This window comes from Panicum hallii, chromosome 5, assembly GCF_002211085.1.
Source record: "Panicum hallii strain FIL2 chromosome 5, PHallii_v3.1, whole genome shotgun sequence".
In the NCBI taxonomy this organism is placed as follows: domain Eukaryota; kingdom Viridiplantae; phylum Streptophyta; class Magnoliopsida; order Poales; family Poaceae; genus Panicum; species Panicum hallii.
In genome coordinates, this window is record NC_038046.1 from 51,455,136 (window position 1) to 51,480,679 (window position 25,544).

Consider the following 25,544-nt stretch of genomic DNA (forward strand, 5'->3'; position numbering starts at 1 on the left):
AGGTGTAAAAATTTATTCCAAACACATGAAAATATAATTTGGTTAAAAAAGAAATTGTTTCAAAACAAATCAAAATTATTATGAATAAAAAAATAAAAAAATTTCAGAGAAAAACAAAATATTCTAGGAGCAAAAATAAAATGTTTCAGGAAAAGTAATTGTCCCTGACCAAATAAAAATGTACCTTGGAAAAACTTTCTAAATTGAAAAAAAAATCTATCAAAAAGGAGGAATTGTTCTGAAAATTAAACAAAACGTACTGGCTGTTCACTACTTCTCACTCGCAAAATCGGTGTGGTGCTCGTGGAAAACCGGTAAAAACCAGATTTCCAGGCTTTTAAGAGGAAACCGGTAAAAACCAGATTTCCAGGCTTTTAAGAGGAAAACCGCAACCGACCCTGCCCGGTAGGCAGATCGCAGATGACACGTGGCCGATCTGGATGTTCTTTGGGTCGGATGTCCGAGATATAAGTCCAGTAGGCCTTCTTCTATCTGTCCACCAGGGCGTTCAGGCCCATATAGATATATGGCCCAGCCCAAGCACACACGGGCCTCCTCCTCACTGAAAATTTTTGGGACTTGCGCACGCGGCGCCCTCCGTTTCCTTCCAGGCGAAGCGAGGCCGCGAGGCGGGCACGACGGCGGCCGTGTAATCCCCGACCCTTCTCCTTCCCCATCCAAATTTCACGCTGTTCTTCGTATCCTGTCATCGAGCTGTTCAGCCAGTTCGCAAGGTCGCCGTCCACGACCGACGACGATTCGTTCACCGGCGGTTCTTCACACCTCGGCCGCCAACACGGTGGGAAGCGGCGCGGCCGTCGACCTCTGCCGCGGGAGCAGATCGGGCCAAGACACGCATGCCGTCGCCGATTAACACGGTGAGTTACCGAATAGGAAGCTCGGGCAACGCAGCACAGCCGCATTCTATCGTGCTGTGCTGTGCTCGTGCTTGTGCCCCTAACGTGTTCGCGTGAATGCGCAAGTCGCCGGCGCTCGCTAAATCTTTTGACCATTCCTCTCTTCAGGTCGTCTGATCCCGTGACAAGCTTGTGATCATGGCGGACGAGCCCGCCGCCGCCGCCGGCGCCGGGGACTCGCACGACTACCCCACCATCGACCCCACCTCGTTCGACGTCGTGCTCTGCGGCACGGGGCTCCCGGAGTCCGTGCTCGCCGCCGCCTGCGCCGCCGCCGGCAAGACGGTCCTCCACGTCGACCCCAGCCCGTTCTACGGCTCCCTCTACTCCTCCATCCCGCTCCCGTCCCTCCAGTCCTTCCTCTCCCCAACCCTTCCCCGTCCTCATCGATCGCGGCGGGGGCGGCCCCCTCCAATTCGCAAACCGTCGTCGATCTCCACCGCCGCGGCGTGTACTCGGAGGTCGAGACCTCGGGGACTGTCCCCGAGCCGGCGAGGCGGTTCACCGTCGACCTCGTGGGGCCCCGGGTGCTGTACTGCGCCGACGAGGCCGTGGACCTCCTCCTGCGCTCGGGGGGCAGCCACCATGTGGAGTTCAAGAGCGTGGACGGGGGGAGCCTCCTCTACTGGGAGGGCGGCCTCTACCCTGTGCCAGACTCGAAGGGGGCTATCTTCAGGGACACCACACTCAAGCTCTTGGAGAAGAACGCCCTCTACAAGTTCTTCAATCTTGTCAAGGCGCACATTGATGCCACGTCAGCTCCTGCTGATGAAATGGTAGAGGGGGATGCGGCTGCCATGATATCCAAGGAGCACCTGGACCGCCCCTTTGTTGAGTTCCTTACGCAACAGGGTCTTTCTCCCAAGATGAGAGCGTAAGGGTGTTCTGAATTGGTCAAGCACGCACTATTTTTAGTAACCTTGCTAAGATTGAGCTCTGTATGGTGTTGTAGGGTTGTGCTTTATGCGATTGCCATGGCTGATTATGATCAAGATGGTCCTGACCCAAGTGATAAATTAATTACGACGAGGGAGGGAATCCAGACCATTGCTCTGTACTCCGCATCTATTGGGAGGTCAGTTACTTGCCTGAACCTTTTCTTGTCCCCTTTGGAAAGGCACATATTCTGTTATGTAAATGCCTTCTTGACTAATCCGTCTTTCATTAGCCTTAGAGATATATGTGGTCTAACATGCGAAATTTTAAAAGAACTTAGCCGTGGTACTAGAACTTTACAGCTTTCTTATGTTTTCACCATACCAGGTTTGCTAATGCAGAAGGTGCTTTCATTTATCCTATGTATGGGCATGGTGAGCTACCTCAAGCTTTCTGTCGCTGTGCTGCGGTTAAGGGTGCCCTATATGTAAGATGATCTTCACAGTTATATGTGGCAATGATTTTTATGCTCTAGCTCTAGCTTTGGCTATTGTTTGTTTAGTCATGTGATTGTAGCACCTTTTATCCCAATGATCTGTAATTGGTAACTTGCGCTCTGATTGCAACCCAAACATTTATGAATAGTTATGTGATAGGCCGTGGGCTTGGCAACTCTCTACTGGAATGGCATCCTGCACTTTATTTCTTCTTTCTTTTAAATAACTTGTGCCAATTTTCCCATACTTAGCTTAGCAATCGTATTTTGTTACTCAGGTGTTGCGGATGCCAGTGGCTGCACTTCTTCTGGATGAGGTATGGTAATAAACTAAGTTCTATACCGGCCATACTCCTGCAACTTTTTTTTGCCTGATGTAGTTATCATACACTGGATCCTTTTGAAATCTCACTTGTTTGAGCTATGTGTCATCCATGCACAGCTTCTACTATCATGTTTTTTTTTGTTAACAATTGGACTATATACTGATATCTTTTGCAATATAGCATAAATATATATAAGTTATTATTTTCTTCTTCTTTTTGCCATGGCAGAGGATGCATGCTTTACCTGTGATGCTGCACTACCAATTCTTTATTTTTTTCACCATTTTCTCATTGCTAACGTGAAATACTTTATTTTATTGATCAGGAAAAGAAGCATTTTGTAGGTGCCAGATTGGCATCTGGTCAGGATATTTTGTGCAAACAGTTGATAATTGATCCGTCATACAAAATTCCTACCTTGGATGCACCGTTTGATGATCCAGGTTCAAAGTTTCCAAGAAAAGTTGCAAGGGGAATATGCATATTCAGCAAGTCTGTGAAACAGGGTTCATCAAATGTTCTGGTTGTTTTTCCTCCAAAGTGTAAGAACAACTATTTTATTGTTTATGCTAGGTTTCCTTGATGTAGCCATGGGTGTTGTTCTTTCTCTTAGTTGACCCAGTTTCCACTCTTGATTTAGCACTAGAAGAGGAGCAGGTTGCAGCTGTTCGGCTTCTTCAGTTGAGCAGCAATCTCGCAGTATGCCCTCCTGGAACGTAAGTTTTGTATCCTATCATCATAGCATGCATCAATTGCAGTTTTCGCATATACTTGCTCTAGGTTTCTATCCCCAGGAATCACTCTGTTCAAAATTGCCATATAATGTAGGCAAGTAACTTACGCACAATCTAATCTCACATGCAGGTTTATGGCATATCTGTCTACTCCCTGTACCGATGCCTCCGCTGGAAAGCAATCCATCAGAAAAGCAATAGATGCTCTTTTCAGCCCACAGGATTCAGATGGCTTGGAAGGCCACCTTGAGACAACCAGTGAAAGCACTGATCATGTGAAACCAACACTAATCTGGAGCTGTGTGTATGTTCAAGAGATCACACAGGTGAATTTCTTTTCATTATCATTACAGACTCTATCCATATTTGTTTTGGTGCTGGTATAAAAGAGTGGTCTACATATATTTGTTTCATTATTTAACACATTCCCTGTCCTGTCTTTCACTATCAGGAAACGTCTGGTCCTTTACTGTCATGCCCCATGCCTGATGAAAATCTGGACTACAGGAACATACTGGAATCGACAAAAAAGGTATTGCATCCTGGGATGTTGCTGTTGTTTTATGATGCACTCATGTACCTGCACTGGCTAATAGCGAAACTTTCAGTAGTCAGAATTGTTCCTGTCAGTATGAGATGGTTATTGAATATAACAATTGCATGGTCTTCGTAATATACATAAAAATATGCTGTTTTTATGGAAGATTTAGAATTGTTGATGCTTCATTTACATCAGTAGCTCTTTCCTGATGAATTTATTTTGTGCTTCTTCTGCAGTTATTCGCCGGTATCTATCCTGATGAAGAATTCTTGCCTAAAAAGTCAGCTCCTGTATATGCTGATGATGACTCTGATTCTGCGGAGTAAAACCATCTTTAGAGGTACAAAAATTTTCGAATTCGGAACTTGCACTGTGTGTTCACATTCTAACTAACATGTGAAAATGTCAAAATATTTGCTAAAACCAAGACACTGTTTGCTCATATGCATCATAGTACATGTGGAAATATCAGAATCTTTGCTTATGGAGCCATGCTTTTGCCCTTTTTATCTCATTGTTCGTTAAGATATAAAAGTCTTGGCCTGGAAGTACCAGGGAAGCCCTGCTATGGGACGAGTTGAACTAAATCTGGGGAACTCTTACCTGTTTCCCAAATAACAATACATCAAATGCACTGCAATATTGACAGCCCTGGGTGCCTCGAATCTCTGTTTTCTTGAGAGAAAGGCTATACTGATGCAAAATACAAAAGCTTAAATGCTTATAGATTAGAATTTGTTGTCGGAAACCTTATCTTTGAGCACTGAGCATTTCTTCCAATACTGACAGGCAAAGAATTTTGCTGGAGAACACTGTCACGGAATATGCATGAAGGCATCGACCTCTATATCATGGTGTTCCTCGAAGTTCAGGGTGCAGGTGTGTGTCGCAAGGGGAGCCTGTTGCATAGTTGTGTTGGGATTCTTGCAACCCTCGTTGTATACAGGATGGTATACGGGATACGTTCCGAACGCTTGATATGGTTCCCCAATTAAGTCGTTGTACTAGCGCGGGGGAGGAAATCTAGTACTTCTTTTCCCCTGAGATAGTTAAACTGCTTAGCTCATACATACACGATGCGGTGTGCAGACTGTGCAATTCCCGGATCACCTTTTTGGTTTTGGGGTGAGTTCTTTTATTGGAAAGGTGTGCTTGGATATTTTCAGGTGAACTTTTGGCCTGCACACTTGTACAGTACAGTAGGGCATTACCCGAGTGGAAGGTGAACACACCCCAAAAGCACAGTACTTTTGGGGTGTGTTCACCTTCCACGGCGGGTGGCATTACCCGAGTCCATAACATGTGTTTATCGATCAGTCTGCTTGCATTCGTTTGTTGAGCTGTGAGAATCGGGAAGTACTCCCTCCGTTCTAAAATGCAGTGCATCTAGAGATGGTAACAGATCATGGCGCTAGAGGATTTTTCACAATCCAATTTGACTCTTATATATTTAGTTCAAAATTATATCTCAAAATTATACAGGATTAGAGCTCGACCTTTAAATTATCTATATTAAAAATCCTTTACCACCCTGAATTGCATTAAAATCTACGAACCTAAAAAAGCTAAAAGTCAAAATAAACTATAGTTTGAAATGAAGAGAGCAGTCATCTACGATACTAATACCGTCACCTCTAGTAATGCCGGAGTGTACAGTACCTGAATCGGAAACCAAACGTGCCAGATAAGCTTGGGCTCCTTGGTCAGTACACATACTGAATCATTAGCTCTGGGACAAAATAGCAGTGTAGCATGAATGAAGCATGGAGAATGGGCACTACACGAAAGACACAGGATGGGGGTTTGCTCGAAGAAGAATTCTAGAACGACACGGGAGCATGGGCCGAGCACAAGTGAGAAGGATCATCCCTTATCTTGCCCAGCTAGCTAGATTCCACGTCAGTAACGTCCCTACCCGTTGCAAAGCGAAACTGCGCTCGGGCTCGCGCGAGAGCCCAAAGCCCGGACGCAACCCCCCTGCTCGGCTGCTCGTGCCCCCTCTCCGGGACTCGCTCTCGCCTCGCTTCCTCCCATTCCCCCACGCTGAAGCTCCTTGGCGCCCCCTCGGCTGGCGCTCCGTCCATCGATCCCGTACTCCAGGCCGCCGATCGGGATGGCGCGCTGAGCCCCGTGCCGCGCGCGCGTCTCGGCGGGCGCGATGCTGGCGGCATCCACCAGGGTCTGCTCTAGGCTCGCTTCTCCGCACGCCTCCTCGCCCGCCGCCGCCGCTGCTGCAGCGGCGGCGGCGGCGGCGCTGGCGAGCTCCCCCGTGCTGGGCTCCGGGATGAGCGGCCTGGAGAGGCAGCCCGCTCCTACGGTTGCCGGGTTCGGCGACACGGGGAGGAGTCGCGGGGCCGATGACCCGCCACCGCGGTCTTGCAGTTCGTCCGGCGAATCGAGGTGAGCTTCAGAGCCGCGAGCTGGGGGTTTGGTCAGCGGCATTGGTTAATCCCATGACCAGGGACCTCCAATTATTAGCAGCTTCTGTGACTAGATTGATTGGTTGGTTCCCCTGCCTGGAATTATGATCGCTAAACTCCAAACTCGCATCCTGCACAAATGAGATGCTCAGTAATTGCTCAGGATCCAACAGTTTCTTCACCTGAAATCATTCGCATTACTTCTACCTTTTGCTTATGATAGGGAAGGATATCAGTGGAATATATTGCCGTACCAAAGGCAGCCGATGCCACATCAGCGCAAAGTGACTGCTGGATTGAACCATCATGTTTCTGGTGCAAGCTGTTCCTCACTGTATCAACAGAGTTACAGATATTTTTCATCCTCTTCTGATCAAGAGAGGATACAGGCTGGGAACAAGGTGCAAACATGCATCCATATCCATGCAGTAGTTTGCTTAACATCTCGTAGGCTTCCAAGACCATTTGACAACTTCACGTGCTTAACATGAGATTTCCAATCACTGTTGAACATGTTTGAGATCTGACAGTGCGTCTACTGAAGTAAGTGTATCATGTTTCCAGCTTATACTTGATCTGCCAAGGTGTGTAAAAATTGTGGAAGTTGGACCACGAGATGGGCTGCAAAATGAAAAGGACACTGTACCAACACCTGTAAAGGTTGAGCTTATACGGAGACTGGCTGCCTCTGGATTATCCGTTGTTGAGGCAACTAGTTTTGTATCTCCAAAATGGGTACCACAGGTACATTGCTTTATAAAATATCTGGAGATTGCACAGATTAGCTGTCTGTTTTTATCTGCTTTTATTGTACAAATTAATATTATCAGGATCTTCATTTACAACTTGTTCTTTTCTTCAATAGGTAATTTAATTTTCATGAAGCCAGAAGAACTGTATCTGTTTATCTATCTTTTTATATATACTTGTTGCTAGCTACATTGCACATCACTCAAGAATTGCAAAACAATTAATGATTCATTATTCCGTCATCGATATGATTTTCTTGTGCCATTTAATATGTCATAATTCTATCATATCTCTATAGTGTTTTTGTCTTTTATGGGTACAAACTGGGAAAATGGTGACACAATCCACATCAGAACAGCATTTGAATTGGGTTCTGACTCGTTTACTTCTATATGAGTGAAAGCATAACCTTACTCTTTGATTGGAGTGTCTCCATCATGAGAATTTATTAGTTATACAAAACTGATGTCTTTCCGCTGTCACCAGAAGATTGCAGCAATATGATGTTAAGTCTGGGAATATGTGATGCTAAGTCATGCCAGTAGAAGCAGTTGCTATGGTGGATCCATAGATCCTCTAGATGTTTGTGTGGAACTTCACAACTAATATTTCTTTAACACGGTAACCATTCAGATGAACTGTATCTGTTTCAAAACTGAACTGGTAAATAGCTTCTCCGGTTTGATTGATTCTATATATGTTAGGTTGCTGGATATTGGTACAATTGCCTGGGCACAATACATTCATATGAATTTGAGTTTTCAATAAAATGGACCCAGGACATTGGGATTGCGGACACTTGCATACTCTCAAAAGAACTATCTGAATAGAGGAAATATTGCAAATATGATGCACAAACGCTGAAAAGTTTTCCTGAAAATTAGAATAGTTGGGAGTGTGAATTGACATGAAAAAATAGTTTCACTAGATGATGGAGAAAACTCTCAAAACCAAGTTTGTGGTACATGTACAATGTCACATAAAAAGATGGATCTCTTCATTGTACTCAGCTAAACTTGGTGCATCATGCTTGTCATATTTACAAGCATTGTTGTCTTATGGCGTATTTGCTTGCCTCCTGCTTAATTTCCTGTACGCAGCCCTTATTTCACTAAATTACCTATCTTTTGCTTTCCTGTTAGTTTAATATTTCTCATGTATTACCAGTCAATTTCTCAGCAATACAATGTTTTGCTACTGTAGCTAGCTGATGCAAAGGATGTCATGGAAGCAGTTCGAAATATTGAGGGTGTACGTCTTCCTGTATTGACCCCAAACATTAAGGTGAACTATGTTCATTCAGATGACCTTTATTACATATTGCACGTTTGCCTCATTCAGTATCCTGTTATTTGCATTGGTCATGACTCATCAGGGATTTGAGGCAGCTATTGCAGCAGGGGCAAAGGAAATCGCAGTATTTGCATCAGCTTCTGAAGGATTTTCGAAGTCAAACATAAACTGCACAATCAAAGAGAGCCTTGCCCGCTATAATGATGTTGCTCTTGCTGCCAAAGAGAAAGAAATTCCTGTCCGAGGGTGAGATCTTTTACTTTGTGAAACGTCAAGTTTTATTGGCAACACGTGCAATATCTAGGGGTGTGTTTGTGTAAAATAATTAAACTCCAGTAAATTTATATATCCTATTGAAACTGCAAACAGCATGCTTGCTACTTTCAATATTAATGCACTAGCTAGTCTTGCATACAATTTATAGTTTTCTGGTGGCTAATAAAGTTTACAGAGTTTACATAAAAATTAAATACTAGCTCATAGTGCCTCCAAAGAGCTAGTCCATTGTCTAAACTGATATTATACACTAACTTGAAGTGGAGTTGATTGATAAAACTATCACTTACTTAGAAGAGACACTGGATTGGAGCCATGTCATTCAGCAGATAGCGCTGTAACACCTTGAATCCTGCTAGCTTGAGTAACTCATTATTTAAATGCTAACATCTTCAATCCTGCTAGCTTGACTAACTCCTTATTTAAATATTGCTCCTACTTTTCCTCATTTCTACTCTGCACCTGCCTTCAATAATTCATAATATTAGTCTGTGTTCCATTCTTGCTTGCATTGCTTGTTTTGTGGCCAACCTTACATACATATTAAAGTGATCATGAAAAAAGCATATTAAATTGATCATGAGAAAATCTTGATGAGTTTAGTAGCTTGTAGTATTCACATGATTAACAGGTCACTGAAATAGTTATGGATCGCTGGACATGTGCACAGCACATTTTATGTTCCTCTGTTTGCCAAGAATGTAGGTACGTCTCTTGTGTGGTTGGATGCCCAGTAGATGGACCAGTACCACCGTCGAATGTAGCTTATGTAGCCAAAGAGCTTTATGACATGGGCTGCTATGAGGTTTCACTTGGCGATACCATTGGAGTTGGTACCCCAGGTGATGTTTCACTTACGTTTGCACCCCCTTATTTTCTTTTTGTTTCTGAGGGGAACTCATATTGTCTACTGAACTGATCTGTTTCTGCTAGTTATTTTTTTTTGAAGTTTGCACCGCTAGATTTGATTACTCTTCTGCAGTTACATAAATTTACTGTAGCCTTATACTGAACCGTTGCAGCTTTTCTCATCTATCCAGGCACCGTAGTTCCAATGCTTGAGGCCGCTATGTCCGTTGTTCCTGTGGAGAAGCTTGCTGTCCATTTCCACGACACCTACGGGCAATCTCTCTCAAACATTCTCATCTCTCTCCAGGTAACAAAGCACTTGAAACATTGGCCTGATCATCACCCAAAAGAGACGCTATGATCTCTCATGATTCTGTGCTCAATCAGATGGGCATCAACGTCGTGGACTCCTCCGTCGCTGGCCTCGGCGGCTGCCCGTATGCAAAGGGCGCATCAGGGAATGTCGCGACCGAGGACGTCGTGTACATGCTCAACGGGTTGGGTATCAGGACGGGCGTCGACCTAGGCAAGGTGATGGCCGCCGGCGAGTTCATCTGCAAGCACCTAGGACGCCAGTCTGGTTCCAAGGCCGCGACTGCACTGAGCAAGGTTACTGCAAAAGCCTCGAAACTCTGAGGCTTGAGAAATTTACCATGATCCTCTGTTCCAGATAATAGCTGTAAAATGAGCACAAGATTGTGAAATAAACAATACTGTTCTGCCATGAGGTGTCTGTTCAAGACAAATAAATACTATAGCAATGCTATGTCACCGTAGGTGGCATGTGCCATCTTCATCTGGCGATATAAGCACAAGATTGCGAGTCATGTAGGTCTAGCAAAACCGACAATTTCGCCAGAAAGACTCCAACAGTCTCAGCAAACGAGTGAAACCTCGGTTCCTATCAACTTGGGATCAGTACATGTCAAAAAAAAATCATGTCTCATCTACCCTAGCCTGTTACACTCAAAATACAATGGGAAGTATCTAATGCATCCCACAAAAGTTGAATGTGTCAGCTACGATCTCTGTTGCAGTTCTGCAGGCATACAGTGCACTCAATAAGTTATATACTTGATGGAACCTCCTACACAAACCAAATTATTTGCAGTGCCATCAATATGAAAAATGGCCAGTCAATCGGCAGTCACCATGTCAAGTTGGGGTTTTGCTGAACTTCCCTGATGGTAGCACAAGGCCTTTCCCATAGGCTGCTAACAGAAGAGCCTCTGCTCGCCCTGCGTAAGAATGACAGAAACGTCACCGGTCTGAGGCAAAACATACAAGTAAATTGCAATCTACTCTCGATGAGTCCTTTAATACAATGGATCAAGCTAAAACTAACAAATGCTACCCAGTAGTAAAATTCTTCTAAAACTCGTTTTTGGTGCATAAATCCCAAGCTAAAAGTAGCTAATGCTACCCAGTAAAAAAAAGCTTCTAAAACTCATCTCTGGTGCATAAATCGATACTACTCCAACATGTGGCGAAACTAGCTAATACGCACTGCAAACCAGACAAGGTGCGGTTTAAGATTATTTTGTCAGTGCACCTTGCAACTTGCAAGATAGCATACAGAAAAGCAACATCTGTACCGGCTGTCTATACCATGTTTCTTCCAGCTAGTCAAGCAGAATTAGCATTAACAGAAAAGAGGGAAGATAGCGATATATTGGCCCCCCAGATTCCAAAACTACTTGAAGATAAGCTGTTCAGATTAGTAAGATGTGTACCATGATGTTTTTTCAACTTCAGGGATAGAGCTTTGTCAGGGAACAAAATGGATGCAGCTTGTCTGCTATCATCCTGTAAGAAATTATACATTAGAAACATAATAGAACTATGTTAGATCTGGTGAATTGGTAGAACAACATAAGAACGATGCTGGCAACAAGTGATTATTTCAGATGCAGGACAGAGAATTTTCAGATATTAATTAAAAATCATATTAATTACAATTATGTTGTGTCTAGCATCAATGCATATAACTAGGGGTGGTAACGGATCATGGCCCTAGTGGTCTCTTCACAATCCAACTTGGCTCTTATATATTTTTAGCTCAAAATTGTATAAGATAAGAGCCCGGCCCTTAGATTATCTAGGCTAAATTTTATGGCCCTTTACATATAACTGCAGCAACCATTTGTTTTAGCTTATCATTGAAGAAAAGCCCATTTATTTCTGCGAAAGATTTAGCTTATCCCATAACCAGGTTTACTAATTCATCTACCATTTCTTTTATTCTTTTAAAGACATCTTACTTACTGACATCAATTGGACAGAAAAAGGTATTGTGGAGCTCTAATAAACAAACAAGAAAACTTTGTTAAAAAGATGAATGATAAAGCCATTATATGCTCCACCTAACATGAGTCACACACCTTTGGCGACTCACTTCGAGATAGCCCAAAATAAGCTTTCCATGTCTGCGATGCAACCGGAACAACTGAAAACCCAGATGCCACTAGAGAAGCAATCCACAAGCCATATGAAAAACCTGTACTCCACCATCCCTGCATATCAGAAAACAAGAGATTTATTCAAAATATTCAGTAACAGCTAGGATCAACATAGAGAAAATTGATTTGCTAATTACAGTTATCTTGCAAACACGGACATTTAGTGCATGTTATTCGGGAGACAAGAAACAGACCAGCTTTCCATCAGTTGGAAATGGACTAGACTTCTCAATGTATGCCGTAGTTCCTTCAAAATGACAGATAAGTAGTTAATCAGAAAACAGCTCTGCCTTCCGCATAACATGTAGTATTAAAGAAGAATGTGATCGCCAATTCACTGGAACTATTGAGTCTTAAGAGTGGCCATGTAGTTATTTGTGCTCCAATACACAATTACCAGGAGGTGCATCAAGCCTGCGAAGCAGCTCGATGATGGACTTGGTGTCAAGGCGCTTCCGGATGACCTCTGACACCACAATGTGCACGAACGGGTTGTCGAACACCTGCAGGGCAATGCTTATGCTCAACAACGCTAGTGCAGACGTGCAGTAACACACAAACTAGCGTATCCAAGCATGGCGGCTGACCGAACCTGAGAGGAGCCGTCCGGAGACACGACGGCGATGGCACCGCCGGTGTCAGGATCCACCCCAATCGCCCAACCATTGGGGGCGGCGTCCGCACCGGCGTTGTCATCGGCCGGGAGCAGCGAGAGGGAGGCGAGCCAGGGGTCCCGGGGCTCGGCCCCCACCAAGAGCTTCGCCCGGGCCTTGGCGCTCGCGCGGGACCTCGGGGTACGCGCGGCCGCTGCGGGAGCTGGAGCAGGCGCGCGGCGAATGTGGCAGCGGCGGGGGCGGAAGGGCGGGGAGAAGAAGGACGCGGCCGCGGCGGCCGCGGACCAGTGCGGCGCGGAGCGACGGAGGGCGGCTGCGCTGAGCGCGTTCATGGGGTCTTGGTTAGCAGCGACGGCGGCCGACGCAGCTCCGGCCGCGGCGGCGGCAGCTGCCATAATTCGAAAAGCTGCAGCGGGTTGGGCAGGGAGGAAGGGTTTTGTTTGTTTCGCCGCGTGGGGGATAAGGAAGGCGTCAGGCACGAGACTTGCACGGGACAACGGAGTGACGGACAAGACGAGCAGTTTTTCGCTCGCGTATTTTTTCCTTCTTTTCCAATGGATTTCCTTAAATTCTAGTATGTACCATTTCTACAAAATTCTTTTTTCTGAAATTTTAGTGTTTGTTATCAGATCTGATAACTTTATTTTAACCCCCTCAAACATCTAAATTTTGAATACATTCTAAGAGCTCATTTGGCGCATGCACTGTAGCACGCAGGAGCCACAATTTGTAGCTCTACCGGCTCTGGCGCGGCTTCGGCTCATGCACTGTAGTACGGAGCTGGAGGAGCCACAATTTGTAGCTCCACCGGCTCCTTGTGTTTTGTAAGGAGGAAGAGTAGAGAGAAAAATATTTTTCATGTGTTTCCATGTTAGAGCAGTTTTGATATTAGGTGTTTGGAGATTTTGGAGCTTCTTTAGCCCCGCAAAAGAGGAATCTAACTTGGCTCTCGTTATCTGACAGCTGACGCAATGGTTTGTGACCTCTAGTAACCTAGCAACTGAGGTTACGGTTCGTGGAATCGTGGTTCTCCTTTCCCAAGGTGAAGACTCATAATTTGGTTTTATGTTGATAATACTTTCCGGACTAAATTCACATGTTTAGGGTTTATTAGGGCCCAATGGCATTCCATCATATCCTTTGGAACGCATGAGTGGTAACATGAAGGGACTCAGCGTGATCCACAATCAGTTTGAAAGCTGTAAACCTCTGATGAATTTTACACTATGAATGTATATATCATCTATCTTACAAGCTGAAATTGGAATAGTACATTCTGCCTGTACGGTTGGAGCAATCTAAGTATTGACGCGATCAAGCTAACTGATGCAAATGTCTGCTGATTTCCTAAACTGTAGACCTCGAAGGAGACATCAAACAACTCCAAATCATGGTAGAATTTGTAGTCCAACGTGTCAAATCGTCTGTTCATCTTGGAACGAAACCAGTTCCGCCCTCGATGGTTGGCCAATGAAGTTGCAGTAGGTCAGTTCAACGAGACTGTGCTTCCAGTAGGATGTTCGTTGCCACATTGATGTCATTTCTAGCTCTCATAAGTGCCTGTCTAGCGTCATTGCCATCAAAGCCCATTGAGACCAGCATAGCAACAGAGGACTCTGGAGGTTCCACCATAGGTGCGAATCCAGTTGATGGCTGATTCTGCTTGGGAGAGAAGAAAGAGAAGGTCAGTAATGCACAACGGAAAGAAAAGGTCAGTAATGCACAACGGGCTGATCAACTAAACAACACCTGCCCATTTGTTTTCTTACATTAAAATGCTTAGTAATTCAATGTTGATAGTCGCATGCCCCCATCATTGTTCTACTAATCAGCCATTTAGCCCATTTAAACTCTTTAAACGATACACAGTGGCCAGCCATCCCCACTAGGCATTTATAAGTAATGGATGATCATATGTATTCTAGATGGAGGAATAATTAATTTATCAATGATAGTTCTTGGATAAAACATGCTTAAATGCATGTCATAAAAACAGGGAACCATGTCAAATATATGAATAATCACCACAAGATTCTAGAATGTTAAATTATATCTGGATTCTAGATCGAAGGGTCAATGCGCGCATGAATTAGCTATTAGTTTTTCAGAAGCTAACCTGAACAGCACGGCCTGTTTGAGACGGTGTGTTTCCAACAACAGTCCTGGAAGGACGAGGTGTACTTCCTGGTGAAGGGGCAAAGTATCTTGCAAAAAATGATGAAATGACCTGTGGGATCTGTACAAGAGGCAGGAACTTCATAAGACCAAACAGGAAAAAAATTATATGCATCCACAACAGAAATAGCAACTTGCAAGAACACACAGTCCATAGCAAAAGACAGTAGTAAGAAATTTCGAGCTTAGAAGATAATAGTCTAATGATAAAATAAGTATACATAAACCCCATAGCTTGACCCTCATCAGTTCAAAAGAACAGTGCTAAACTCAAACATACTGCTCTGCAGTCTCCATAGCAGAACCTAGTGTAGTTAGCGAGGTAAATGGATAAGCAATCTATCATTCATTCATTTATCTAAATTACTTTCAGTTCAAGCAACAAAGCTGTTTTCACTCTGATTTACTGGCAATAGATTATTCATCCTGGAAGATATGTAGTGCATTTCTAAGAATATGCAATCTTTTCACCTTGAGGCTGGGGTAAATCGTGAATGGAAATGATTACAAAATAGAAGACCAGAGAATAGGGAAAACAAATAAATAGGTAAATTCTTAAGAAATTAAGTTAATGAAATGCAATTTTTGTGGACACCTGACTAACTCACTGGCTGAGCATAATTTTTTTTTCTTTCCCTTTCTTTTAGGTATTTACTTGGTAGGACCCATGGAAGAGCTAGTTCTTGGTTTGGTTGGATTCCATATCCAGTAATTCATAAATATGAGATGCTAAATTATTCTAGGCACAATATGTCTCAGGAGAGTGAATCAGGGAACAATATCAAACAATATGTTAACAGCAATCTGTCACATTAAGCGACAATGTAGTACAAGCAATACTGAAGCACAAAATGGATAGATCTCTAGTAACCTTCATTTTGCGGATGCCAAACACATTTAGATGATAGAGCGAACCAGCAACCAGACCAAATATACCAGGAATAAGGGAGCGCTTCCAAGAAGATAAAAGAAGCTGCAAGGTGCAATAGAAAAGATTTGATCGCTCAATGGAAAGAAAATGCAAAATCAGAGAAATTCAGTTACCATTTATGACAAATGACAAGAGACTGACCTGAAGACCAGCTAGGTAAATGAATGATTTGTCGCTGAAATTTAGGCCAAAGATACGGAATCGTGATGAGACCGGAATGTCAAGAAAGAATGGAACAAATGAGGCAAATATAAGACCATAAGGTCCAGATGCAAGTGTGCTGATGTAGTTTGTATCTGCAAGAAAAAATAGAGACAAAAAAAACTCAAAAATGGAAGAGAAAGAATCAACAAGTGCACAAGCACATGATTATGCTATCCATTGACATACAAGATGAATTTTGAAACATGGAAAGAAAATAAGGCATGATAATTATGCCACCTATCAACATCAGACTAAAATTTTAAAACATCAAGGAAACAATGTGACAAATGTCAGAAAGCAGAGCTTATCTAACATAATTATTGAGTTAGGAGCTCTAAATGGTGAAGAACATTCAATCAAGTGTTCTATCCTACAGAACCTGGGAAAAAAAAAATCCCGAGTCTTCTGGAATAGATGAATAGATTTCTTCTCTAGAGAATGCAGTTACACTATCTTTGGATACTTTAACTGAATTCATTTTCAGAATATGAACCGAAATACTTCTTTAGAATTCTTAAAGATTCCATAGCTAACTTGAATACCGGTCATACTGCAGCGCAGCACATCGGAGCCACAGAGGGCCTAATAAAAGCATGGGAATAAGTTTTCCAAAATACTACACTAGCTTGCAATTGTACCAAATGATGCATTGTATTACAAACAGAGTGACATATCTGCTGTTATCTTATGAAGAGTTGACATATACTATAATATTTCCTTCTGCAATAAAATATGGCAATCTTGTCATGATTGTCTAATCCTAATTATAAGAATGTTGTGGAGAACAGGAGAATGGAATCTCCTTTTTCAGACTGAATAGGAGCTATTTATGATGTAAGCATATCACATAACTATCAACTGCACAAAGATATATGATTTCGAATGATACCAGACATTATTTAGAAGTTTGTCTCATTGCTTCAATAATGTACCTTTCAGGATAACCAATGATAGGATCTCAAGAAGTGATGACACTGTGATAGTGAACAAGCAAAAAACCTGCAGAATAGGTGGAAAAATGAACAGACAATTATATCATTGTTCTCTCATTGTCAAGTTCATACGTAGTCTTATTTCAGAACCTTTTGCAAACTGAAACTGATTTGGCAATAGAACTGAATTGCATGTGTTAGACTTAGGTAGGCACATGCGCTTGAGAACTTACACAGCATCATACCAGTTTCCAATTCCAAAGGTCAGGAAGCTATGTTCTCATGTTCATCATAAGAAGTGTAAGTTATGCCAGTTAATGGGACTACTGGTACAACTTACTCCTCCCTATACTATATTATTGGTGTTGTCTATTCATTTTCACCTAGACTAGAGATAATTACAAAAGGTAAAGTACCTACCGAGTATTTGTTAGATCCTATCTGCCTCTCAAACACACGGAAGTAATAGAGAAGGTACAGTCCAAACATTAACTCTGGTGTTGACTGGAAAGCAAATGCAGATGGGAATATCTTCCATAAACGGAAATTCGTTATAATTTCCTGAAAGAAATGATAGAAATAGCTGATCAGACTTTATTTCAGAAGGATCAAACTTCTTATACAAAAAAGATCCAAGGTACATCCAGTAAGTCAGTAATTAGACAAGCAACAAAAAAGATGCAGGCAACATATTGCATTAAAGTAGAACAGCAGATGGAGCTCAAATATAAACGAGGGATCCCCCCACCCCCACCCCGCCCTTCTGACACATGGATATAGTGACACCTGCATGCCAACATATTCCATAATCACAAGTCTATCACTAAAACTGCAGTGCAAACATATGTTGCAATATATTGAAGTGAGGGGTCACCTCTCATGTAATGCTGTCACATCCTCTCACATACATAATATTCTCACATCTTCTGTGGATTGTGAAATTTAATTATGCCGAAAAAATTTTTAGAAGAACGATCATGCAAAAGGCATACATAGATTGACCATGGTAATTGTAGTTAACTAATAAATCAGGTCCACAAGCTTTAAGTGGTGCAATCAGTGCATTTACATCTAACTCGTAACAGGCCTAAGGTACACAATAGCAGAGATCAAGTGATCCCTTGCTTTGACTTTCTGTCGATAATAATGGAAGCACTGCTAATTTCTGTAAACTAACATGTAAACCCTTCACCAAACATGTTACCAGTCTTTTTGGGGTGTGGGGGTGACCTAAGAAATCCCCAACTCCTCTCCTTTCCCAAGCTTATTCCCCAGCTCAGCTACAAACTTGTCTTCTCCAAGTTTCCTGAGTACGAGCCATCCAAATTGTTTGTGTTCTAGTTCCCATGAGACCTATCCTCCATATTAATCACTCCTAACATCATAATTTGTGTCCTCCCACCAACACTGTCCTTACACATCAACTAATGACCAACGATAACCACCAGCCTACTGTTGCTTTAGCAACAAACACAAAACCGGAAACCCTAGTTGTCAATTTACGCTGCACAATATGAAACTTCACCTGCCCATCATTTCCCCAACACCACAGAGTAAACCTAGCATCGATCCCAAGCACCAGGACGCCACATCAACTACAACTCCGGCAATTTAGACACAATAGACCGCCCCCATAACCAAATCAGCGCGTCGCCAAGTAACGCTAACGGGTAGGCGCGTTTCGGTGAGGGCACAGATTCGAGAAACCTAACCGCGGGTGCAGCACATACGGCGAGATTCGGCCTACCTGGTATGAGATGCCGAGGGCGCGGCCGCGGCGCTGCGCGCTGAAGATAACGGAGAGGAGGCCGCTGGCGACGACGACCGCCCGCGTCACCGGCGCGTTCTCTGGAACCAAAAGCAAAAGGCAACGGCGACCGTGCCGCCTCGATCAGAAAAATTCCACAAGCGTGAGATGCGAGAGACGCGAAATTCCGGCGGTTTAGGGGGCGGTGGCGGCTTACGGAATCCGGAGACGCCGCCCTGCATCTTCCGACGGGGGCCGCCGGTCCGGTCGGGGAGGCGAGGTGGGAGCGAGGTCGGGAGGCGCCGCCGCCTCCCCCGCCCGTCCGATCGGGCCGGTTCGCTCCGGTGGCGTAGCGGGGACGCGGATGGGGCGCGGCGGCGGTTCCCGTGGGAGGTGGGCGGCGGGACGGAGTTGGGGAGGATGGGGAGGAGACGGAAACGGAAGGGACCTGTTGACGGTGGTGGTTGTTGGGCTGCGCCGTGTGTGCCTTTGTGAGTTGGACTCTCCGCCGTGGAGTTCTCGGGCGACCTGCTGCTACGTTCATCCTTCATCTGTTCTGGCCGAAAAACCAGTCGGTTTTTTTTCTTACTTTGTGTTTTATTCTATTTTTACCTTTCAGGATTTCTGGAAAGGAAGTTTATACATTTATATATATATATTTATATAACTTTTATAAAAAAAGATTTAGGGTTTCTCCAAAAAATTATATACTTTTTATTAAATTTGTTTTTATATATATTCCCTAAAAATTGTTTAAATTTTTTTGACAAATTATGTGTACAGCCTTTTAAAATATCATTTCCTAAAAATTTAATCAAAACTAAACTTGTTTGCTAAAACATATATATGGAGAGTGGACATGCAAGTGTAAAAAGACCTATGTGGGGGATAAAATGGTGAAAAAACCCCAACAAGAAAAAGGACAAGAACTCACCTAGTGTTTCCTCTGCTATTGGATTGAAGGCACCGAGCAGCACCCCGGACTCTGGAAGGCGGAGCTACAAAACCAAAGCTCCCATCCATGGTGGGTGAGGACTGAGGATGTGGTCCTAGGTGCGTTCGAACAAGCCTCAGCTCCCTGGTTACTGGTTAGCTCTCGTTATGCCTTTTTTTTTTTAGGAAATATTCCATTACTCACTGGCTCTAGGCGAGTCGCCACATACCAGAGCGAGCACAAAGTCTGGAGCATGGTTCATACACATACATGAGCCCTTCTTTAAACTACACACATTGCCAGCTAGGCTATCAGCAACCTTATTACATGATCTAGCACATACAGAGGCATAACAGTGTACAAATTGGGACATCATAAGCTCATGTATCTGCCTAAACAAACACCCATTTGGACTTCGATCTGGGTCTGCTGACATGAGTGCTCTTCCCACGATCGCAGCTCTCGTTATGCCTGGTGAAATGGTGAGGCATGCTTCGAGTATAGCCCATGACAAAGTGGTGGGATCAGCTTCGGCGCCCTCCGATCACGTCGCACGATTTCTGAAGGGCATCAACAGTTCACAACTTCCCTACCCGGGCCTGCACCCACGCTCGATATGTCCAGCCTGCTGTCGTGTATCGATCCATGAGATCACCCACGGCGTGATCCATCAGTCCGTGGTTGGTGGATTCATTTCGGTGTGAAGAGAGCGAGTTGCAATCAACAGGAAGGGATCCGGAAGCAAACACCTCGATTGATAGTGATGTGTTCACGTGTACAGCGCATGGACCGGATCCACAACGAATAATCACGCGACAATCGCAACAGTGGGAACATAAACCCGAGATCCGGGCCGTGTGAAAATTCGTAGTCCTTCCGTTCCAAAATACAGTTTGTTTTGAATTTTCTAGATTCATATAATATATATCTAAATGCATATACTATGAATTTAGAAAAATCAAAACGAACTACATTTTAAAACGGAGAAAGTAGTAATGTCACAATCGGGTGCCTGCATTTTCCTACGATTCCGTCTGAGGGTTCCAAATTCTTGGAGGAGAGGGGGAAAAATGAGGAAGATTGTCTGACCATTGGTCGATCCTCAGCTCACCTGACCTGCGACAACCTGTCCATGCGCGTGCTCGCGATCATGGCCTGCCAAATCAAGTTAGCGGATCAGCACTCTGACCACAAGACAGAGACGACGAAATTATAAACATCTGAAATATTGGCAGGCTGATCACACCTCCTTCTCCCAGTCGCAGCGGATGGTTATGGCGGCCAGGATGAGCATCTGGACAGCGGTTCCGCCGATCATGCCTGCCCAGATCCCCTGCAAAAGTTTCACATGGAAAATTTTAGAACTGGCCGTCATGGCCACCGAGTAGCGGTTGCCCGACACGGTTCGGTTGGTACCAGCACGCCAAGGTTGAAGAGCCATCCGAGGAGGACGCCCATGGGTACGCCGATGATATAGTAGCAGCCGATGTTGACGTAGGCCACCGTGGATTGCCATCCTGACCCAACGGCCACACCTGAATTCAACATCACCATGTTCTGGTTATTAGGAGCAACCTGCTGGTGAGTACAGCTTGGAAGTTGGAACACATGAGTCTTTGTGATATAGAAAAAAAAATACAAGGTTTTACTTTCCCTGACCATATTAAATTGCTGGAAAATTTGATGCCCCCCCCCCCAACGAATGAGCCATTCTATGGAAATTTGGCCCTCCTCATCCTGATTTCCTGTCTTCGACCCTGCTCCTGGCCTTTCCATAGGAATTTTGATCGATTTTGATGGGTTTCAATCGTTTATTTGTTCCAAAAGTTTTCACTGGTTTCTATATAAAGAATTTTGGCTCCATTCCAAAGGAGGCCTTAGATTTCTTCAAAATGCAATCCTTTTCCTTTTCCTTTTTCAGATTCATGAATGAGTTCAACCACTTCTCATAAAATTCCTATGCCCCAACAATTTCGATTTGGGCCACCCTAGAGTAGACGGGAGCTGAGTTCTCACTAACCCGAGAGGACAGGTTGTATGCTGTTGAGGAGTATGGTGAAGGCCAGCAGGAGCGAGAGCTTATCGACGGCATCCAGCACAGCAGCACTGGTGGTGAAGATGAGGGCGATCTTGTCGTGGAGGCCCATGATCAACACCCAGAAGAAGAGTCCGATCACCATCGAGGTCGTGGATGATACAATGGCTGCGAACTTGGCCCCCTTCCCGTTGCCCGCACCGAGCTCATTGGCCACGCGCACCCTGCAAGAAAATTGATCAATGCACCACAAATTTAGCATTCTACGAGTCTATAAACTCCATAGTTTCGATTTTCTCAAGTCAAAGATATATAAATGCTTTTCTTCAAAAAAAAAAAGCTATACGCGTGCTTCAATCTGACAGTCCATTAGGCACAGAATTTCTAACGACAAGACCACGCAATGCGGTGTTAGCGCGTGGTAGTGTGCCTACATGTACGGTGCCTTGAAATAAAAGTAGAATTACCCGGTACCCGCGAAAAATGCCAGTGGAATCATCATCTCCCATCCATTAATATTCATGCTGCACAGAGAAAATAAATAAAATCTATGGTCATTATACATTTTATTCTGGTGTATGGTACTCAGCAGTCCTGAAACTCAATTCAACGAACAAGCTAAAGCTTACCAAATGGAGAGGGCATCCACTGCAATTGCTGCATTCTTGAGGTTTCCTGTCAGCAGGATCAGTATCCTATAGTACCAATTCTCCAAGCTGCACGCATGGTAGGTCCAATTAACTTCACTAGGAAAGCATCCCAGTATTACAACAGAATAAGTTCAAACTACACGAAGTACTGAAGAAGTACAATTGAACGTACCAGAGCATGACACCAGAGGCAGCTGACAGCCCGACGAACTCCCCCAAGCCGGCGAACGCCTCCACCGTGAACCCATGCCAAGTCTCCGGGCAGCCGCCGCACGTGACATAGGCGAACAGCGTCACAGTGATCGCCCACCACGAGAAGCCGAGCGTGAGTGCGACGCCGACGAGCCCGAACCGGAGCTTGGAGACGAAGAGCCAGCTGACGAAGAGGTGGATGCAGAGCGCCGCGGCAGCAGCGATGGTGTTGACGAAGTTCTTCATCTGGCACTGCAGGAACCGCTGCAGCGGGAAGAGGAAGGCCAGGGAGAAATGCAGAGGGATGAACCAGACGGAGACCTTGCCCGCCATGGCCGACAGCTCCGGCGGCTGCCCCGTTAGGAGGAGGACGTCCTCCGCGAAGAAGTACATCGGTGTCAGTAGCACGGCGCACACAAAGAGAACGATCCATGATCGCTGCATGTACACCCCCATCATGTGGTACTTCTTCGCGCCGTAGGCCTGTCCGCACAATGTCTCCAGCGCGCTCGCCATGCCTAGCTGCACGTTCATATATCACATCAACGCAGCTTTAAGGTTACTTCCAAGTTCCAACGGGTAGTATCACCCATATTGATTAGATGCTAGACTTAGTCTATCAATTCGTGCTCTTTTACGGCAAGTAATCTTAAGAAATATTTGTGCCTCAAGTTCAGGCACAAATTGTCCACCGCTAATTAGAATTGTTTTAAGAAAGAATCCAAGGACATAGCCCCAGTCCATATGCATTAACGAATCAGGATGGAATTTAGCATTTACAGGTTCAAGGTCAGTGGGCCACGCTCGCTACAGCTTCATGCTGCACAGCAGCACACTACAGCACTGACGGAGTGTGCACGCACTCCCAAAAACAGGACCCAGCCATTTCTTCATAGAAACAGAGGTCCTCGGTATCTTTCTCACCACTGCACCAGGAACATTCTTTTACAGGGGCTGAAGTCCACACACAGGGCGTAGCTCATGGGCATCTATTCACAGTTTAACACTCATGTAGATACTTTGTAATATTTTTGGTTAACATACAGTTTTGATTAAGCTACATGCTTTTCCATCCCCTTCCATAGTTTTCCCCTTTGCATCCCATCCATGTCCATGCGTATTCGCCATATATTAACAGTGGCTGCACATATATGTGGTCTATATGATGAAAGACATCATGGACATCTACCTTGAATTAGTATTTTTTCTATATTAACAGTGGCTGGAGTGGAGATATATAGTTTTGGGATACTTTTTTGGATGATAGTGGTATGCAGTTTAGATGAAGATTCAAAGGTTTAAATTAGGTTATTTATTTTCAACAATGGGCAATCTAGATGAAAATTTAGGGGTTACGTTAGATTATTTCAATGATAATTTAGTCTTAAAAGAGTCACAAGTCTGGCAGAACCAGAAGCTAGATTGTAGAATCTGGCGGAAGCAGAATCCAGATCGTAGAATCTGGCAGAAGCAGAATCTAGATTGTAGAAGCTAGCTGGGCCGAGGCTGGCAGAACCATCTCAAGCACTTCGACTTGGTATATGATTTGGCAGTGAAGGAAGGTAATAATGTCCCTAAGGATGATAGGAAAGAGAAGCATCATGAGCGCACGCACCATGAGGCCGTAGTTGAAGCCGGCGAGGACGGTGCAGGCGAAGGAGACGGAGGCGAGCTCGAGGTCGCCGAGGTGGCCGGCGAAGGCCTGCATGATGACGTTGAGGCTGTAGGTGGCGGTGCGGGTGAAGATGGCCGGGCCCACGACCACCCACAGCTTCCTCGACTCCTCGCTCACCCGCCTCCATAGATCGCAGCAGCTCTCCTGCCGGTGCGGCTCCTGCTTCCCAGCGTCGTCGCCGCTCACGCTCAGCAGCGGCGCGGCGCAATCCGACCCTCCTCCTCGTGTTCCGTGACCCATTATTGCTGCCAGATAGTCCAAAACCCCACTGTCTCTTTCCTCTCACGAGGTGCCACGTCTTGATGATCTTGGCGATACGTGGATATTTATCGGAGCAAGAGAAGAAGCATCGGGTCGGTGTGACCTATGAGACGGTGGGTTCATGCTTTAACTAATAACAAGTAAACAGTGAGACTGATTTGCCGGACTCCCAACGCCGGAGGAGTCGCCGGAGGAGATGACTGCCTCCTGTGATGCAGCTGAACGGGAGGAGAACCATCGCACCGAGGATCTGAACTGAGCCGCAAAAGACGCTCGCCGTGGCAAGCGGCGGGAGGCAAGAAACCGAGATGGAAAGTATACGATGGTCAGGCCATCGTCAGACTGTCATGCTTACTGCATGCCAAGCGCTTAGCTTGATTTTGAGCAGTGGCTAGAATTTTTTTTAATTTGTCTGGGAGGGTGCGTGGGAGTGATGCTCCGATTGCCTTAGTTTGCTCCTCCTGCGCTCAGACGATTTTTTTTTCATAGCTTAAATTAAACTAGCATTGCTTACCTTAAAAATGCCTATATTAGTTTTGTGCCCAACATCGGTCGGGGCCAATATTAGTCATTTGCTCACAAAAACTTGATCCATGGGCGCTCGAGTTAGCCGTTATCCAAACGCGTAGCAGTGCACGTACACACCATGCTTCACTCTAGGTCCAGCTCTCATCAACCAATAATGTCCTGTTCATGCATGGGAGCACTGCCAAGGGAGAGGGTAAGTACATCCATCGCTCGAGGTCTGACACTCCGAGAGCGCTTCTAGACGGATATCGAGCTGGCTATCTATCTGTTCGTACCTGCGCTACTCGCGTGGTGCCACGCGTCTGAAACAGCAGGTGTATTATTTTCAGACCGCCGCGCGTAGCTAGCTATCTGAACCCCCGCCAGTTTGTTCTGCCGCCACGTCTTCGCGGGAGCGGATGGGCACGCCACGTCGTGGCGGGAGGCGCCGGGAGCTAGCGGCATGTGCCTGCCTGCACGGAGGCCGGAGAGGTCATGTGCCGTGTCCACTCTAGACCTCTCTGGATCATTGGCCAGCCAGTCCGAACACGACTTGCCACCAGTGGATCGAATTCTTTATGCAGGACAGAAACCCCAGCATGCAGGAAGAGTGGAAGTAATCAGCGTCTTCCGAGCATATCGTGATTCGCGTCGCGAGAATCACGCGCGGAGTCTATGTTTAGAGTATGTTTGAATTCGGTGATCAAATTTTAATCCGTATATTGAATATAAATTAATTTAAAAAACTAA

General features: G+C 44.8%; 5 protein-coding genes across 5 annotated transcripts; 2 read left to right on the forward strand and 3 right to left on the reverse strand.

The window, feature by feature from the left end:
- The first annotated feature begins 117 nt into the window (after nt 1-117).
- On the forward strand, nt 118-5,070 carry LOC112895372 (rab escort protein 1). The gene is given in 12 exon segments (XM_025963326.1): nt 118-878; nt 1,026-1,281; nt 1,284-1,791; nt 1,870-1,992; nt 2,181-2,280; nt 2,568-2,606; nt 2,941-3,157; nt 3,256-3,331; nt 3,480-3,675; nt 3,801-3,881; nt 4,127-4,230; nt 4,680-5,070. Coding segments are annotated over 10 exon segments (1,656 nt in total). The 5' UTR covers nt 118-878; nt 1,026-1,055; the 3' UTR covers nt 4,217-4,230; nt 4,680-5,070.
- A 978-nt stretch (nt 5,071-6,048) lies between these two features.
- Nucleotides 6,049-10,277, forward strand: LOC112893460 (hydroxymethylglutaryl-CoA lyase, mitochondrial-like). The gene is made up of 8 exons (XM_025960804.1): nt 6,049-6,290; nt 6,534-6,711; nt 6,875-7,054; nt 8,264-8,344; nt 8,436-8,599; nt 9,335-9,471; nt 9,670-9,785; nt 9,866-10,277. The coding sequence occupies exons 1-8, from the start codon at nt 6,049-6,051 to the stop codon at nt 10,112-10,114; spliced, it is 1,347 nt and encodes a 448-aa protein (XP_025816589.1). The 3' UTR covers nt 10,115-10,277.
- Nucleotides 10,278-10,353: 76 nt separating this feature from the next.
- LOC112893461 (Holliday junction resolvase MOC1, chloroplastic-like) lies at nt 10,354-13,026 on the reverse strand. The gene is made up of 7 exons (XM_025960805.1): nt 12,530-13,026; nt 12,335-12,440; nt 12,132-12,184; nt 11,860-11,991; nt 11,212-11,284; nt 10,630-10,716; nt 10,354-10,517 (listed from the first exon to the last, which is right to left on the reverse strand). Exons 1-6 carry the CDS (start codon nt 12,944-12,946, stop codon nt 10,634-10,636), a joined length of 864 nt encoding a protein of 287 aa, XP_025816590.1. The 5' UTR covers nt 12,947-13,026; the 3' UTR covers nt 10,354-10,517; nt 10,630-10,633.
- A 702-nt stretch (nt 13,027-13,728) lies between these two features.
- LOC112893965 (rhomboid-like protein 20) lies at nt 13,729-19,046 on the reverse strand. Its single transcript, XM_025961508.1, has 8 exons — nt 18,758-19,046; nt 18,541-18,641; nt 17,214-17,354; nt 16,794-16,860; nt 15,799-15,953; nt 15,598-15,699; nt 14,668-14,787; nt 13,729-14,210 (listed from the first exon to the last, which is right to left on the reverse strand). Exons 1-8 carry the CDS (start codon nt 18,780-18,782, stop codon nt 14,043-14,045), a joined length of 879 nt encoding a protein of 292 aa, XP_025817293.1. The 5' UTR covers nt 18,783-19,046; the 3' UTR covers nt 13,729-14,042.
- Nucleotides 19,047-19,736: 690 nt separating this feature from the next.
- On the reverse strand, nt 19,737-24,266 carry LOC112892741 (protein DETOXIFICATION 27-like). Its single transcript, XM_025959864.1, has 8 exons — nt 23,967-24,266; nt 22,332-22,873; nt 22,139-22,225; nt 21,977-22,033; nt 21,495-21,733; nt 20,891-21,009; nt 20,721-20,807; nt 19,737-20,629 (listed from the first exon to the last, which is right to left on the reverse strand). Exons 1-8 carry the CDS (start codon nt 24,264-24,266, stop codon nt 20,582-20,584), a joined length of 1,479 nt encoding a protein of 492 aa, XP_025815649.1. The 3' UTR covers nt 19,737-20,581.
- Between the last annotated feature and the right edge of the window lie 1,278 nt (nt 24,267-25,544).